The sequence below is a fragment of the Hemibagrus wyckioides genome, linkage group LG11, assembly GCF_019097595.1.
Source record: "Hemibagrus wyckioides isolate EC202008001 linkage group LG11, SWU_Hwy_1.0, whole genome shotgun sequence".
Taxonomy (NCBI): domain Eukaryota; kingdom Metazoa; phylum Chordata; class Actinopteri; order Siluriformes; family Bagridae; genus Hemibagrus; species Hemibagrus wyckioides.
This window is the reverse complement of record NC_080720.1, coordinates 16,416,562-16,435,311: the sequence shown is the minus strand read 5'-3', so window position 1 is coordinate 16,435,311 and position 18,750 is coordinate 16,416,562. Positions and strand designations below refer to the sequence as shown.

General features: G+C 38.5%; 1 protein-coding gene across 4 annotated transcripts in view; it reads right to left on the bottom strand.

Annotated features, from left to right (window-relative positions):
• Window positions 1-18,750, bottom strand: part of lhfpl4a (LHFPL tetraspan subfamily member 4a) — a 31,308-nt gene extending 12,558 nt beyond the window's left edge. Inside the window, exon 1 of one of the 4 annotated variants that reach the window (XR_009206037.1) lies at window positions 17,512-18,749. Coding sequence is in view for 3 of the 4 variants with exons in the window: in XM_058402511.1 (XP_058258494.1) it covers window positions 17,512-17,917 (406 nt within the window). In the remaining variant the exon portion in view is untranslated. Of the gene's footprint in view, window positions 1-17,511 lie in introns of all 4 variants that reach the window. The other 3 variants (XM_058402511.1, XM_058402514.1, XM_058402512.1) reach the window with 3 other exon arrangements.

Genomic DNA, 18,750 nt, shown 5'->3' with positions numbered 1-18,750 from the left:
ATTATTGCTCACATCACTACTCAATGTCATAGAGAACAGAGTGTGGGGTAAAGAACTGACACCTCAGCAGCTCTGGCTCTAAAGCAGAGAGTCTTACTGCCTGCAGCAATGAGCAATACCTCCTCCCATACACACACACTCACAAACAAATATCCACATCAGCGGAACTGCTTCTTTGAACAGTGCTGCATGCGCATCATTCCATTTTAGAGATTTTTTTAGTCCATCTGCAAAGAGAAAAAATCTCAACACTTGGTTCTTGATGTTTGTGAATGCAGTGCTGCTCACTGTCACAAATGCAAGAATCAAAGATCGCTCAGAGGATCACCACTATTTCTGAACATCAAATGATTCATGACCAGTATTTCAAAAACATTTTAATGAATTATGAGAAGAATACAACTAGGTCATGCCAGCACCCAACTGTATATGACCATGAGACTAAAGAATGACAAAGTAAGACAAAGTACATCTGAAAAGAACTGAATGAAAGGGGCTGCTTTTTCCCCTGCACATGGTTGAAGAACAGTCACTGCTGATCAGCTTTATCCTGGCCAGGGTAATGGTGGATCTGGAGGCAGGAACACTGGACATGAGGTGGGATTACACCATGGATGGGATGCCAATCCATCACAGGGCACCATGTACATATGTAAATATTTACACTTTCATCCATGCACACAACTAGGGGTAAATTAGCATGGACAGTCCATCTACAAGCATGATTTTGGGAAGTGGGAAAGAAACTGGAGAACCCAGAGAAATCCACACAAACATTAAACGGGGACATAGTCTGTAACCTGAGATCCATATTGAAGCTGTGAGACGACAAAGCTACTCAAATATATATAAAATATAGTGGGAAGAGGTTCACCTAAACTGGACCGTTTATAGTTGAAAGAAAAAAACCCCCAAAACATTGTCTTGACTTTTTCTGGTCCAATCTTCTACTGTCCAGTTCTGGTGAGCCTGGGCCAACTTTCATCTTGGATTCCTTTTCGTGGCTGACAAAAGTGGACATGTTCTACATGTCTACAAGTTCTACATGTTGTGTGCTCTGCAACAAATCTCTGCATCTACCCCCATAACTGACTTCACTGGATGTTTTTTTTTTCCGCACAATTCTGTGTAAATCCTAAGAGATGCTTTTCTGCCCTTCATGGTTGTAACAAGCGCTTATTTGAGTTACCATAGCCTTCATGTCAGCTTGAACCAGTCTGGCCAAGAGTTTCTGTTAAAACTCTTGAGATTGCTGTGTGTAAAAAATCAACAGTTTCTGAAATACTCAAACTAACCAAAATGGTCAAAATCACTGTGATCACATGTTTAATGTGAACATTAACATAATCTTTTGACCTGTGACACAAGATTTGGGGAGGTGTGAGGAAAACTACATAGAAATCAGGAGAACATGTCAGACTCCAGTCAGACATGAACCCAAACTCTAACTGGGAACCTTGTGCCACTGGACCAAGTTGTGATATAAAAGAGGATTCAAATGTTCTGCATTGCACTCATTCTGCTTGTCTGACAATAATGAAATGATTTATGCCTGTTATTTAGCAATGTCCTTTCACAAGATTGTGGGCAATTTATGCATGCATACACACGCACAGGCTCAATTACAGCCTTGTGGAGTAAAATTACATTCATGCTCATCTCCACAATCACGTGAAAATAAGCCTGTCACCGTGATTTATTTATTTTGCATTAAAGGAGTATTCTACAGAATGTTCAGAACAAGGATGTTAATTATTTCCTAAATGTCTCAGAGCTGTATTGGCTCCAACTACAAAATACAGATGCAGAAGTGCAGCAGACTGATAAAGTGAGAGCCAGAAGGCAGACAAACCAAACTGGCTGGCATTGAAGCAGATTTATTTTTGCAAAAGAGTACAATGCAATTTACCACTACTTTCAATAGCTAATCTGATTTCCTGCAGCTTCTCTGATGAATACCATCAGCCTTTGTAAGGGAATTGTAAAGAAAGAAAGAAAGAAAAAGAAAACTGATTTACAGATTTAACATGTCTGTGCTATTACCAGTGCATAAAATATGTATAAAAAAAAGGAAGTAAAATACAACAGCTACCTTGACTTTGTAGATATCATGGCCCCTGGTTCCTATCATAAATCCTGACAGGAAACATTCAGTTCAAGAGGCATCACTTTGCACACTTCACAACTAGGAAGAATTTAGAAATCAGTCAAAATTCCACTTTAGATGACACACTGGTGTCTTTACCTGGTTTATGGTTTAAACACCCAGCGCACAGGACTGAAAGTTTTGTATGTGCTAGGGGTTGCTGGGAAAGATTTTTTGGAACATACAAATCCCTATCAGCAGAACATGTGACTGACTAAGCAAGCTAACAAGCTAAAATATTAATTAAGTCAAGAAACTTAATACTCATAATACTCATTTTCTAATATTTTGCCAGATTTATTTATTTATTTATTTATTTATTTATTAATTAATTATTTTTTTCCATAAAAGTTTGTTGCTCATGCTACCAAATTCTGTTATAAAGCTGGGTCACAGTGCTGCTGTGAGTAAGCCTGCCTAAGGTCCATTTCATTTTAATGCATAGATGGGTTTCCAGGAAAATTTACGATTTTTAAGTAATAAAAATGGACAATAAAGTATATTGTGGCTATTCCAGAGCACAGTAAGGAGGTGTTTAAATTGGGCTACTAGTACAGACCTTGATGAAGAAAAATGAAGAGTACGTCTTCTCATTAATATTCAAGCTGTGAAGTTGGTCTTGTGAGCAGGGGAATTCTGCAGATAATAGCCATGTATTGAAGATGCATACTGCAAACGGGAAATGCACACACTGTTAACTTGTTCAACTGAAAAAATTTATTCCTAAACATTCTGGGCTATTTTTTTTTTAACTTGAAGTTGGGATAGAATATTGCTGAAACCTGGTAGCCCTTCCCAAGAGCTGTCCTTTAATGCTCCACATTAAAGCAAAAATATCACTCTCTGCAACATTTTCTTTCGTCCTGCGGGATCCCAATGCACACACCTAGTCTGAAGCATTGTGGAAGCTTTTGTATTTAAAGAAAAAGACAAACACACCACTGCTTGTATCTGTGTTTCTATTTGTTATGTATTCGATCCAAATGATATCTTCATACTCAGTTACATCCCTAGTATGTGTATATGTTGCTTCTAATTACCCATGAGTCCCTGGGGTAATTTAGCTACCTGTCTTTATCTGTCTCTCTTTAATATGCATTCCATCCGTGTGCAATAAGGCAGAAGAGGCTGTTCAAGCTTCCCAAGGAAATTTATGTTGATGCATTTTCAAATAAACATTAATGCGAAATATTTCAGAATGCATACTGCTTCCAAAAAAATTATATTTCTATAAAAAATATTTTTGATAAGAATTGAGGCTGCAGGGATACTGGGTTCCATCATGGAAAGTGTTTTTGTGCTGCAGGTGGGGTAAGATTGATAGTGATATATGGATGGCAGGAAAGATTCTGTAGGTTGGAGGGGATTGTAAGTGATATGATACAGGATTAATCTGTCTAAGTACCTTGAAGGGTTCAATAAATCATGGACATAATGTTTTTTTATGGGAGTCAGTGCCACTGTGGGAAGCTATCCCATTTAGCTTGATGATGTGCACTGACGCCCAGGTTTGGCGCATCCAATCATCTGGTGCTGCTACCTCTGAGTGCTCACCTGCCCAAGGGAACAGGGGCATTTGGCCTAGAATACCAGGTGGTTCAAATCAGCTGAACCAATATTCATGTGTGTTCTGTGTATATGCCAGAGGAGTTTCCAGGTTTCTGAGCTCTAGAAGAATTACAGGTATATCATTTGTGTTTAATTCTGCTTGTCTGCTAAACATGGGACATAAGCTATTCTCTGATATTTCGGATATACTGAATTGATCAATACTGTCCCACTGAATATCCTTAAATGTTTTACAATATAATATGAAATGTATTAATTGCAATGCATGTGAAATGTTTTCCAGATTTGCTGATATATTGTATGTATAATTCATTGATAATGAAGCATAAAAAACATACAGTAGAAGCCAATAAATGTAACAATAGGTAGACCTCATGTGTTCTTTAGTACACATTATAAAGCTTGCTAAATTGCATATGTAAAGCAGGTAAAGTTTTCACTATATTTATATGGCTCATACATCAGACATAAGACCTACAAAGGACCTGCAACCAAGTACTTACTAAACAAGTCAGTTCATTAAATTAACCTGTTCGGGTTCTCTTAGCCCCCTGAACTCACTGGACTATGTATAAATGATTGAACATATGGTTCACTTAAAATAGATGCAAATGTCCTAGGGTGACATTTTATTTTTCTAACCTCATGGTCAGTGTTTAATTTCAGATCCTGTGTGCCTGGGCTTAGAAATTGGTTTTACTGTTCAAATACTTATGGGGTGTACTATATATCCAGCTTTAAATTGGTAGTCTATTTTCTCCACTGTTGTATCTTCCTGTCATTCATTCAGTCTCTCTCTCTCTCTCTCTCTCTCTCTCTCACTCTCTCTGAGCTGAATATCCTCATCCTACAGTGTTATCTGTTTGAACAGGAGTGAGGGTGCTCTCAAAGGCCCACAGAGACTGTTTCTGCCCCAGCCAAGAGCACAGTCCCAGGGGAGTCACTAGATGGATGAGCCTCCACTCATGCTGATGGCATTGGAACAGAAATGCCAATAGTAATAAACTGCTTGTTCTCTGTGCTAAAATGAATAATTCAAACTGTAATTTGTTGCTGTGTGAGTTTCCTTGCTCCTAGATTTCATTGCATGCGCAAACTCAGATGTAGTTTTGCTTGCCATGCACTGAAAAAAAAAAAAGAAGGAATGTGTGGTCAGTCAAATTGAAAATGATTACAAATAGATTACATAGAATATTATGTTTCTCAACAAAATGTGATTGCATTGCTTATACTCGACTTTAAGCAGGTTTTTTTAATTAGTAGATTGAACTATGTAGATCAATGTCGATCAATGCTTGAACTATTAGCATAAATGAGTTACACTGTGAAATCTGATGAGGCTAGCACCTATTGGAACTATAACTAAGGTATTAAATTTAGGCAAATAAAACATGCATGCGTTAGCACAGTGGTAATGTGCAAAATACTAGCATTATGAGTTTGGGTCTCAGCTCAGGTGCATGCTCTATGTTTGATTTTATTCAGGGCTTTGAAAATACTCACTCAGATCACGGTGTAAGAACGAAAACTAATAGTGTTAATGTTATTTAATTCAATTACATGGAACTGATGTACACATATAAATGAAGTAAATTCAGCCAGCTATTTTTTCAGTGTGATTCAGAAAGAAGTGCCCAAGAAGTGTTCTCTACATTTTCTCCTGTTTAATTAGTTATTTGCTTTTATCCCTTTTTTCCAACTGTACACATTGTATGCACACACAAACACAATACTTTATCAATAAGAAATAAAAAAAATGTGTAGAAATTATAAAAGAAAAGAACTAACTGCTTATGAGACACTCCTCTGCTTTGAGCAAACTCCACCAACACTCAAAGGTTTTTTTAAATCCATTCTATGGCATTTATAGAACTAGGTTCAGTTTTTGCAAATTAAAAGTATTAACTTCTCACTAAATGCACTTAACTCTTAGAATGGATCCTCTTAGCCTCTAAATATCTGTCAGCCAAGTCTATAAGCCTCATCCAACTTTTTATAAAAAATATAATTATATGCATTCTAATATATTTTACATCAATGTTCATAGGAAAATAGATCAATACAGATTTGCTTAGGAACACTGAAGAACCTTTTCAGCTCTGCTGCACACTGATGGAATGCAGAATGAAAGGGAAAGAGAGCCAAAGAGACGTAGCAAATTTACCCTAGAGACTTATGGGTATTTACAGTATGAGGAACATATTCACACACAACATTTTTGGTTCTGTGTGCTGTGTGTTTAAATCTTAGGTGATATTAATGTGAGAGCGTGTGTGTGTGTGTGCATGTGTGTATGCTTGTGCTAAACCTTCTGATTCTCTTTAGGCTTGCCTTATGGCCTTAGGTTGAATAGCAGTGCTGAACTGATCCTGTTGTTCCCCTTTGAAGTCTTCATACATTTCATCTCAATCTCCCTCCCCACACCCTCTCTACACGCTCACATACTTACTCATCGTCTGCCTCTCTATCTACCAGTCATCCTTGATCTTTCGCTTTCTTTTAAGCGCAGCCACAAACTACATCCCTTCTATGTATACCATTTCCCTCTCATTCTCTTGCTCGTTTACTCACACATTATGCGAGTATACATTAGTGCAAGGATGGCTGAGCCTCCATACATCATTACCAATTTAGTCTTTAAAACAAGCTAGACTGTCACCTCTGTATGAAAATTGTCTCAGTGTCTCTTTCTGTCTCTCTCAGTCACTTTCTCACTCTGTCTCTTGCATAATGGTGATTCCTGTCTGTGGGGTGACAGTGGGTGACGAATCTGTCCTCTCTTCAGCACAGCTCCATTTCTGCACCTAGTTTCTTTCCAATTAGGGGAGAAACACACACACACACACAGTTGACACTGATATAATCTTTCTGTATTTGGTTGTGTGTATTAAGAAGGATATCAATTTAACTTCAGGTTTTGACTGCTGTCTGCAGCAAATATCACAAATCCAGATGTGAGCAAAATAAAATTAATAATATGATCCTGTAACTTTATTTATGCAGAAAGATAGAGTAAAGATTCATATCCTGTTCGGTATTTTCATTCAAGATCTTCAATCTTACTGCTAGTGGGATAAAGTGCACAGTGCTGCAGGCTCAGATCTAACTGTATACCATTAAATTCATATAATTGTAGAACAATCTGAAGTACAAAAATGAAAGTCTACTGGGGTTCAAGAGAGTTGTAAGGGGGCATCAATGGATTTTTAAAAAAAAAATAGAAATACTATATAATCAATGGGATTAGTGCAATATTTTAATAACAAATAAATAAATAATATTTATGGTTGCAGTCTACATTACGGTTGTAAAGAAATAAGCAGTCAGAAGAGGCTAAATGAATCCTCCAAACACAACATAAATGCAAATGTGTATAGGAGAAACATCAGTATTTGTGCACTTTATTTCTAACTGATTATATATACAGGTACATGCAGTACACCAATTCAGAGAGTTATTGATTTTCCTTCCCTTTCTTAAAATACCCATAAACGATTCCTAGAAACAATAATGCGCTGCAGTTCCGGGAGTGTTAATTAGCACCCTGATTGGTCAGAGCAGGAGGTGTACACATCAGGGATTCATCACTGCTTTATTTACTCATGGCCAGACATCACTTCCAGGATGTTAACATTCCAACACACACACACACACACACACACAAACACGTTAGGCTATTTGATAAATGCGCCTCACTACAGCAAACATTGCAGATTTTTCCTCTTCAAACATCGTCATTGAATAATTCCTTAGTCATAGACATATTTTTTTAATCTTGACATTAAAACATACTGGACATTACCTGTTTCCTGTTTTGAAGGAAGCAGGCGTACTAAAACTAAAATGCCTCCTTTACAGACAAACTCACTGATTATATCCATGTCCATTTTGCTTGACATAATCAAGAAATTAAAAATCTTTTTTTTTTCCTTTTTTTTAATCTATATTTTTTATTAAGGCTTTTATTATGTCATGGTTACATGTAGGAAGTAGACATAGGAGGAAAATCTTCAAACAAAAGATTCCTTGGCTTTTTATTTGTATATGCTACATCAAATTTAGAAGACAACTGTAGAACCGATGCTGAGCCACCCTTCAGTAAAAAATAAGATATTTAATGCAGCAGTGTAATAGTCATGAATGCAGGTGAATTATTGCTGTTGGCCATAGGTATATATTATGTGCGGGATAAAAAATTTAAATTGGGGTGGTAGTGCAGTACATCTAATTAAATTATATTCCAGTGGTAAAAGATTTTTATATAATATATAATTTTATAAATAATATTTATATTTCAAAGGTGTACAGCTTGTACAGCGTGGGTAATACACATAATATTAATAAATGTTAAGAGTAATAAACCTAATATTATTTAAAAATGTTCATACTTCAGTATTTGGTGTCATTGTCTTTTAATTGCTTGAACTTGAATCAAACACTTGGGGTAACCTTCGACAACTAATACACTGGAGTTGAGGATCATTGTCCTGCTAGAAGATCAAGTTGTAACCAATTTTTACTCTCTGATGTCTATATTTTTACATAATCCTCCTCCATGATGCCATGTGCCCCGGTCCCTTCTCCATCAAAACATCCCCATGCTGCCCCTCCTATTTTTCCCAATTAGGATGGAACTCCTTCATCCTCTTCCTTCATGCATGATGCATTTATGGCCAAATAGTTCACATTTTTATTTAATCTGACCACAGAACACTCCTCCAGGAGTAGAGCTTTGTCCTGGTGTGATCACCTGCAAACTTCAATCAGATTTTATTTATGTCTCTCTTGGAGCAGAGGCTTCTTCCTTGCTTGACAACCTTACAGACCATAGTGATGCAGTACTCTCTTAGTGATGGATGTACAAATTTGTGGCCTAATGCTTCCAACTCCTTCATCATTTATTCTGTTGTTGTCTGGGGTTTTGGTCCAACTTATGTTCCCAGCTGGGAGTTAATTTTGCCTCCTTCCTAAAAGATGCAGTATCTATGAGGTCTGTTTTACATTTGAATTACAATTATTGTACAGGTGCTTGTAGTACCAATTGTTTGTAAGTTGTGAAAGTCCACACATATATTTTTGTCAGTTGCTTGGATTTTCCATGGGCTCAAAGGCAAAAAGGCACTCTGGCTCTGAATGTAGCCCTTTTTACAGCTACAGGTGCAAAGCCATTTAATCTTATTTATGACATCTGGTCTAAAGTTACTGCTTAATAGTGGAAATCTTCAAGACTATATATATATATATATATATATATGTGTGTGTGTATGGTGTGTCCAGTGACACATGAAGGATTAGTTAATACAGCCAATAAACACTGAAAGTCACTCAGTCATGTACAAAACGTACATGCACGCACACACACACACAAACAATGTAAAACTCATTGCATTTTACATAGGTGACTACACTGTGACAATATCAAAGACACCACATCTTTCTCAGGATAAACTAATACTGTTTTTTTTTACATTTGAATTCACTTGCTGATTTCATGGGGTTTGTATACATGGTGTGGAATAAATGCTTCTGTTATCTGCATCATACAGAACAAAGCATGAAATGGTTTTAGGTTTTATTGATGTTAAATGTATACTAGAAGATATATGGACTCTAAGACAAAATATTTGTGTGTGTGTGTATTGAGTTAGACTTGATGTAGCATCTTGAGTGCTGGAATGTGGCTGAGACAATGGGAAAGAGCGGCTAACATACCTCACTTATCCTGAATTTAGCATACATTAAGCATAATGGAGCCACCAGACTATAACGAATAAAACATAACAGGAGATGCTGATAGAGGAAAATAATCAATGGCTAGGTGGTGTGATCTGGTCTGATATGAAGCAGAAGTTTATTGTTAGTGATTATGTTTGGCTAACTGCATGTAGAGGTTGGTCAGTATGTGTGTGTAGATAACCTGCATCTGGACAAAGACACTAGTAGTCCAAGTAACAGTAAATACCAACATGAGAATGAAGGAAAACATTAGTGATAAAGGTGAATAAAAGCTTCATTAATGAAATAGTCTATGTTTATCTTTTTCTGAGTACTCTTTTCCTGGCACACACATCTTTATAGTTTACAATTTTTTCTAACAACTTTAGCAAAACACAGATGTGATATGATCATCATCATCAACAACAACAACAACATTAGCAGCATCTAGTTTCTAAATCTGAATATTTAGAGGTAAACAAAATGTTTTTGTTTCTAATATCTTTATTAAACACCTTGGATAATATTGTTGCACCAATGCAGTGCTACGTAACGTAACATAATCCATAAAGAAGTAAATGTTTTGTTGTTGTTTGGTTTTGTTTACATCTGGTGTTTGCACTATTCTAGTTGTTTACTGTGTGAACAGTGTGACATCAGCCGAAAAAACAGTCTGTTACTGTGCTTTATCAACATCATCCCTAACATTAGTTAGGGATTTTATTGTTTCTTCTAAACAGTGTATTGGCCAGACCCTAGTGTCTCCTGGTGCCTTATAGGCTTCAGTTCAGCACAGGGAATAAACAAGTGAATACCATCCATTACTGCTGAAAATCAATACCTCCATGTTTTACACTGATTGACAATTTGATGCCTCAGAGACATGCTCCATTATCTTGGATGCAAGCATTTGCTAAGGAGACAAAGTCTGTTGCTCTCCTCCTTACGGAAATGCAATGCAATCGCATTTTCTATGGAAGAAGGCGAGGTGATTAAAAATCTATAAGAGGCTGTTATGACTTAGGGCCAGCTGGAAACAAGCCGGGGAGAATTCTCTACGCAGTGTTGCATGAGCGCACTCTCTCCCTCTCTCTCTCTCTTTCACACACACACACACACACACACACACTCTAGCACTGAGTCATCCTATGAGACTACACTTATGTAGATTTTAGTTGAACCTGAAAGCTCAGTCTGACTGTGCACACCAAACTAGCTGCTAACATCTGTGTGTGCGTGTTTGTGCACATGAAAATCCATGTGACTGTGTGTAAGTGCATTTATGTATTAGCATATTCAAATAAATGTAACTGCACTCAACATTCATGCTAACATATGAGCTAATATTAAATGACAGGGCACTAATGAATGTTATCTAATGTATAATGAGAAAGGGGCTAAATGTAAGATCACCATATGCAGCACATAACTCTGTGTGTGTGTGTGTGTCTGTGTGTGCGCGCATTATTAGAATTTCACTCTGTCTCTGAGCACAATATCTGGAGCCTCAAATCATATCTAATTAACCACTAATTACCCAGAAAGAACTGTAAATGAACAACAACCGAACAGTTAGGTGTATAGAGGCATTAAGAGACTGCATCATGTCTGCATGTACAGCTGAACTGCTGCTTAACTGGGTGAACGGACGAAATCATTTATAATTTATAGCTTGTGTGTGTGTGTGTGTGTAAAGCTTTGTATCCAGCAGGCATCCTAAAACAGGTCTCATCAATATGCAGAGTCAATACTCTAGTTATCAGTATGCTATTCGAGTTGCATGAGCAATGTGGAGAGCAGGAGATGAGGGAAGCTAAAGTGGGATGCAACGTGGTGTATTAATTCAATGTGAAGTCTAATTCATAAGTCCTTTGCCATGTTTACTTATGTATTCAGTCCATGCTTCTAGTTGGGCATTTGGCAAGTAGGTGATTGTGAATGAGGTTAGGCTGCTTTGCAATAATTGGCTGCTGGTTAAATTTACACATTTTTAATGTACAAAATAAGCCTTTTGCATTGTAGGGTCAAAAAGTTCTGAGCACTTCCACGTGACCACAGTCAAACAGAACACTTTCTAACCATGTTGTTGCTGTTATCCTTTATGAATTAAGGACGTAAAGGATAAGGGAGTCTGACTAATGCTGCAAATATAAGGTATTCGCTGTTTAGAGCTACATTCACATCAGTATCTGATCTGATATCAGTTTGCAATAAAACACCCAAAACTGATGGTGTCTTTTTACCCCATTTCCATCCAATTTGGTCATTCTGACAATTCCCACCTACTAGCTATCTTATCCCTATCACAGGATAGCTAACAATCAGGGAAAGTGAAGACTAAAACATGCTTCTTTCAAGATTCAAACTGCTGCTCAGTCTGCATCACAGGGAAGTTGAATAGTCAGGGGAAAGAGCTCATCGGTCCTTCCACATAGATGAGCTCACAGACATCTATAATTGGTTAGTACCAGGGGAGAAAGAGTATTCCATCCCTCCCACCCAGAAAATAAGACCAATTTTGCTGTGCTGGACTTCGAGGCATGGATGGGTGGGCTGTTGGGATTTAAACAAAGAGCTTTTCTGTCACTCCACTGGGAAGCATCTTCTTATTTCTTTAATTATTTTTTTCTTGTCTGTTCTTCTTGTTTCCCTTTATTGTGTTGTTGCTCCTCCCTCTGAGGACTCAAGTAAAGGATGTAAGAAAAGAAATGGCTACCAAAAAAAAAAGTAGACGAGGTTGGATTTAACATTGAGCTTTGATGAACAGTGAGGTCAACAGAATAAGGAAGGCTGCAGAAAGGAAAGCGAGTGGGGATAGGTGTGAGAAGAGAGCAGTGCAGTTGCACTTTAGTATCACAGAGCTGATTAAACTATCATCACCGCCAAAGCCGAAAGCATTAAATCTACATCCAATCCTATTACACACACTCCCTCTCTCTGTGCCTCACCCCTCTTCAGCTGCATGAATACTATTCATTTTAACTGAATGACCTCCCTGACACTGTTCAGATGCATTCTGTTCAAGGGTCTGTCATATGTGTGTGTATCTTTAGTCAGGCGTTCAGTGTGGTTTGAACTATCTTTCCTATCCCTGTGTGATCCCTGCAGTGTAGGGCTCATCTGCTGCTGATGCTATCTTTGCATGCAGTGTGGAATTGATAGAAGCTTATACTTTAAAAGAGAGAAGAGGATTATGGGTAGGAAAGCTGGGGGATCCAACCTAAGGGGAGAATCTATATAGGACCTTCAATTTAGCTACAGTGCACTAGAACATATATTTCAAAGAAGCAATCAAAAGTAAATGAGTGTAATTTTCACTTTTACACTAGCTTATAGCGTTGTCTTTTATTGATTTTGTTGACTGATGAATTCTCTCTCTCACACAAATATACACATAGTACAGTCCTCAGTGGAGTAGTCTTTGAAAAAAATCAGGCTGCTGGCTATTGTTGAGCTCATAACCTTGTAATGAATGTTTCAGTAAAGAGCTTTCACAGTGCCCACACCTTTCATTCTGGTTTTCAATCTCCGACTTTAAACTCCAGCTCAGTATCTCCATTACACAGACAAACTCATAATAATCTTACTTTACATTTTGTAATACAAATAACGTTGTATGAATCATTAACACTTGATTTACGCAAACCAGAAGGAAAATAAACAAGAATACAAATTATTACGGATTGTGCTTATTACTATTGTTATTATTATTTTTTGTTTATTGCACCAACCTGGCTGAGCTATATATGGTAATTGGAAGAGGCATGTAATATCATGTGTGATATGTGTAAAAAAAAAAAAAAAAGTCTGCAGATGTATTTAAACCACACACAAAGACTTGATACCTGGAACTGTGCTCTGTATATGCACTTGTTTAGAAGGGAATTCCACCAATCTTCATAAGCATTTAACAGTACACTTATCAAAAAATGCACATCCTGAGAAATATGAAGAAATGTCCTATAATTATTGAGCTGTCAATTTCCTAGTACCAAATTTCTAACAACACTGCTGCTGGTCTAGAGCACTTTTACTGTACACAGTATACAGTAGATGGTCAAAAGTTTAAGGAAACCTGATCACACTCACATTGTGCTTGTTGAACTTCTCATTCTAGATGTAGTCCCCCTTCACTCCTCTGCGAAGGCTTTCCACTAGATTTTGGAACGTGGCTGTGGGGGTTTGCCCATATGTCCACAAAAGCATTAGTGAGGTCAGGCACCGATTCTTGGTGAGAAGGCCTGATGCACAACCTGTGTTCCAACTCATCCCAAAGGTATTTAGTGGGGTTGGGGTCAGGGCTCTGTGCATTTTGTTCACAGGGTCTTCATCATGCTGGAATAGGTTTGGGCCTGTTAGTTCCAGTGAAGTGAAACTGTAATGCTACAGCATACAAAGACATTCTATACCACTTTGTATTTCTGGTCATGTGTCCATAAACTTTTGTTTATATACAGAGTGTAATTGTTACTGTACTGGCTCAAATCCATTGCCATTATTGAAGCCTATACAATATGCCTACACAATACCAAAATGAGGGTGAGTATCATTTCTCTCACTGGTACTTTTTTTAACTTTTAGCAGTAGCACCTGCATAGAATTTTACACTAGCATTCAATACATAACCTTTCAGTCCATCAGACAAACAGCTGCTGGGGAAAAAGCACACTGCAGTCATCATACTATAAAATGGCCAGGGCTATTTTATATTTTGTATTCCAAAACACTAATAGCTCAATCTAGGGATAGGATGGAGATTTTATTAAAACCATACTATCTAATATCCTGGTTTCTGGTGTACGGTATGACAGTAGATGTGTCCTCGGTTGGCCAGCTGGAGGACTGACTCCATTCTCCTCAGTCTATGATAGCGAGTTTAGAGATAGATCTCATCCAAGTCAGCTAACCAGCTAGCTTTTGTGTATTTTCTCTACAATAGGCTATCTATGTTGATTGAGGATAAATTGAGGATAAATATTTACTGTTAGTCATCTATTACTGTGGGATGATGATGACGGCCTAAGATGGTGTTTCACAACAAAGCAGAGCTTTAACGTATCCCACTTTTAATGCCACTGTTGCCTTCTTATTGCTGCATTTTTTCTTTTTTAGTCATCATACAATATATGTGCAATATATGCTATATAACTTACTCTCGCGTATTTGACTTTTAACTGACATGTTTGTGTTTATATCTGTAGGATTATTTCATTTGCTTAGCTGGTCACTGACCTGCACTAGAAATCTTCATGTTCTTTAACACATTGGATAAAAAATTAGAAAGAAAGGGATCTTGAGCTTGGCATCTGGTTGCTTTCAGAACCAGCTGTCAAGATTTCAAAGAAAGTGTCAGTGATGCAGTTTTTTTTCTTCCTCAGCAAGGAAATCTGTCTCATCTGTGATAAGCTCAGGGCTGATGCTGAACGAGGATGAGTGAGTGGGAGCATATAGAGAAATTAAACAGTTTTGGGATCAACAGATTTTGTACAACATAAGTGGCCAAAGAATAAGCTAAAACTGTACATAACTGATTTGAAGCCCCTTAAGGCATATACCAACCCCCTGATATTAGCAGCGTAAATGTTAACAGAAATGTCATGTTATTCTTGCCTTTTTAAAAGTGAAAGATTTTGCAATACAGATAATGTCTCTGTAACAAAGAAACAAACATGAGCAAAGACAAGAAGTGTGAGCACTAAAAGTAGCAGGGCAAGCAAACTGAGCCGGTGTTACTGATGGGAAAAAAACAAGGAGCTAACATAGCATTATGACACACACACACATATATACACCCATGCCCACTGCCTATTCAAACCACACACATAACCTTTCCCTCATCTGTACACCATAAGGTGTCTTTATACAGGAGAATGTGAACAAAAAATTGAACAGATGAGGAGCAACTGACAGTTAGATACACACACATTGTCCACTTTAATAGGAATATCTGCAGGTTCATGCAGTTATCTAATCAGCCATACAATGCATACAATCACGCAGATACAAACCAAAAGCTTCAGTTAAAGGAGAAGTTCTCCTTTAATGACTGCATTAAACATCAGAATGTGGAAAAGGTTTGAGATCAGTGACTTTAGCTTTGACATGGTGGTTGGTACCGGATGGGCAAGTTTGAGAATCTCATAAACTGTTGATCAGGGATTTTCAAATGCAACTGCCTCTAGAATTTACACAGAATGGTGCAAAAAACAAAAAATATCCCGTGACTGGAGGGTCTGCAGGCTGAAACACCTTGCTTATGAGAGAGATCAGAGCAGAATGACCAGACTGTTTTGAGCTTACAGTAAGTCTATAGTAACTCAAATAAGCACTCTTTACAACAGAAAAGCATCTCAACATGAGATAAATGCATGAATGCGTGGGTGTACACGTGTTCCTGATGAAAGGGACTATATATGGCAGCTGGGAAAGAAAGAGAGAGAAAGAGATAGAGAGCAGTTGCAAAGCCTTTAAAGGCCATGTTAATGGTCTCATTTCATAAACATCTCATTTCAAATAAACAAATGCAATGACCTTTCTGAAGGGTAAGAAGCATTAGAAAAAAACGTAAAGGTTATGCCTGAATAAAAGTGCAAGAGGAATTTGACCTGAAATAAGAATAAGCAACAATCACATTATTTCATGACTCAGAAGATGCAGTCTATGGTTTGTAGAACTGGCCTATTTGTACGAGTGTAAGGATATGTTCTCAAAAGACACGACTAAATAAGCTTAATTCTGGACACCGCTCTGGATAGGGACATTTTCAAAACACTTTAAACGTAAAATGGAAATGTACTACTCTCTCCCACCTTCACTAGATGTTGTCTTTTGAAGGACCAAAGTGTTGAAGATTCAGGTACTGATTTCTAAACAGCCAGTCTAAATGAACACAACTCCAGAAGGATTAACATCTATAGCAGGGAGCTATGTGCATTTTGTATGATGTGTGTATTGTTGTCTGTCTGAGCCCATGCACAGGCAAACCACACAAACACTTAACACCGTATGAAATCTTATTTAGTTGTTTACTTAGCACAAACAGCTTCATACGCAAACATTTCATTGATAAAATGTCATGCTTGCAAAGCATCCATCTTGTTGTAAATTGATGATTATTATGGCTTCCGATAGGCTGTGTGGATCATGTGACAGATGAAGGCTTGATTTACAACCGTAAACCCCACCTTGTATGTTCATAACACAGCTTGACTACCTTGCATCTGAAGTGTGCTCCTCGTTACAAAATGGCCACATTCTGTGTTGCAAAAAAAGATCTGATCTTTACAGTATGAAAGTGCCATCATGCGTTTTTATAATACACAGCATCTTTGTGACTCTCTCTCTCTCTCTCTCTGTGTGTGTTTAATCATGAGAGTTCTTCGTTTTTGCTAACCTCTTAAGCCAGCATATGAAGTGTCACTGTTCTGTTTATTATTACCACATTGCATCATTAACAGTTTAAATCAGCTTTAAGAACTAATTAATTCACACTTTTTTTCCCTCATTAGCTGAAGGTGTGTATGATTTAGAGGTATTAACACAGGCTTCAACACATTTAATGTTCTGGCATTTAATGTGTATATGTGTGTGGCATGATGCACCTGGCTATAATTGCTGTAAGGTTGAACTAACATTTAGGTCAAATCTGTAAACTAACCTTTAATCTTCACATGACAATCTGATAGAAGAACAAGCATGTAGCAATACAGTGGGCATATTTCATTTTAAATCACATACATCAGCTTCTGTTTATTCATTGTGGTATGCATAAATCAGAGCCTGTTGATGTTTTGCAGTACTGCATGCATAAATTCCATCAGTACTCAGCAGGAAAGGTTGATTTATGGCATGGAAAACATATGACATTTTGCCACAAAATTACATAGCAGTGTACTCCATAGACCACAGTCACTAAGATGCAGGATTTAAATGTGATAGAAAACAAGTGGAAGAACAGGCTAATTAAAGAAACCTTAGACACATTTCACCCAGCCGATCATCACACTGCATCCTAGTCCACGTCACAGCATCTATTAAAGAAAAAGCCTAGGCTATAAAGAAGAGAAAAGAGAACTCCTCACCGCAGAGCAGCTGCATCCAGGCGCACGTCTTGTACACGGTGGCGGTGTTGCAGAAGAAAAAAAGCGCCATGCAGGCGATGCAGCTCAGAATGAGCACCATAGAGAGCAGCACGAAGAAGAAGGCGGCCTTGAAGGCGCCTGATGGAATGGAGCTTAAGTCGGAGAACGTGCCCCGGCAGTGGAGCTCTCGGTTCGAGCTTCCCTCACCCATGCAGTAGTGGAAGAGGCCGAAGTACCCGGCGTACGACGTGTTTACGCTGTCGCCTATCCAGTAGGGCTGGATGAACACCACCACGTTGATGATGGCGAAACAGATGGTAAAGATGGCCCACAGCACGCCGATGGCCCGCGAGTTGCGCATGTAATTGTCGTGATAGATCTTGGAGGCTTCTTGCGAAGGCAGCATGATTTAATGTTCCTTGTTTTTTTCTTTCTCTCTCTCTTTCTCGCGCGCTCTCTCTCTGTCTTTAGCACTCTGGGTTTTCCACCTCTGATGCGTTCTCCCCTACGTCTATATCTCCCCCTATCTGCCCCGCTGGGTTCCCTCAAAAATGCGTATCCGGGGGCCGAAGACAAACGACAGAAAAAGATAATATCACAGTTACAGTCAAGCTCCGAAACATAAACGTTGCTCTTGTCGTATTTCGGACGTTGTCCTACATCACACCCGATGGTTAAATTATGATAGGAGCGTGATTCAGAAGTGCCCGGTGAGGGGGCAAAAATGAACAAAAAATATATCCCGGTCCAGTTCCCCTCCTCCTCCTCCTCCGCTTTCCGTGTAAAGAAGCAGCTCAATCGACAGAAATCATGTTGCCAAAAACCAATTAATAATAATAATAATAATAATAAGACCTGCGCTGTGAAAAAGACCAGACGCTTGTATTTTGGTGGCGATCAGAGCAGTCTGTGTGTTGATGCTGTACCTGTATCCGCTTTGGCTCCCATCAGATCTGACACGCGATGCGGAGAGGCTGGGCGCAGATTTACACAGCAAGGCAGCGCTCGCGCCAGGCGTCGCTCATTCTCACTCACACAAGATAACGACCTACAAACCGAAGGTGACGCCTCCGCTCGCGAGATATAACGACTCGAGAGAGCGAAGTATAGTGCGATATACACACAGAGGATGCCAGAAATCCGCTTCGGCGATGCTCCCCCCCAACCACCGCTATTCCCCTGTTTTCCCGTTGCCTCCTCCTCCTCCTTCGCCCGTGTCTCTCCAGCGCGCGCTCACAG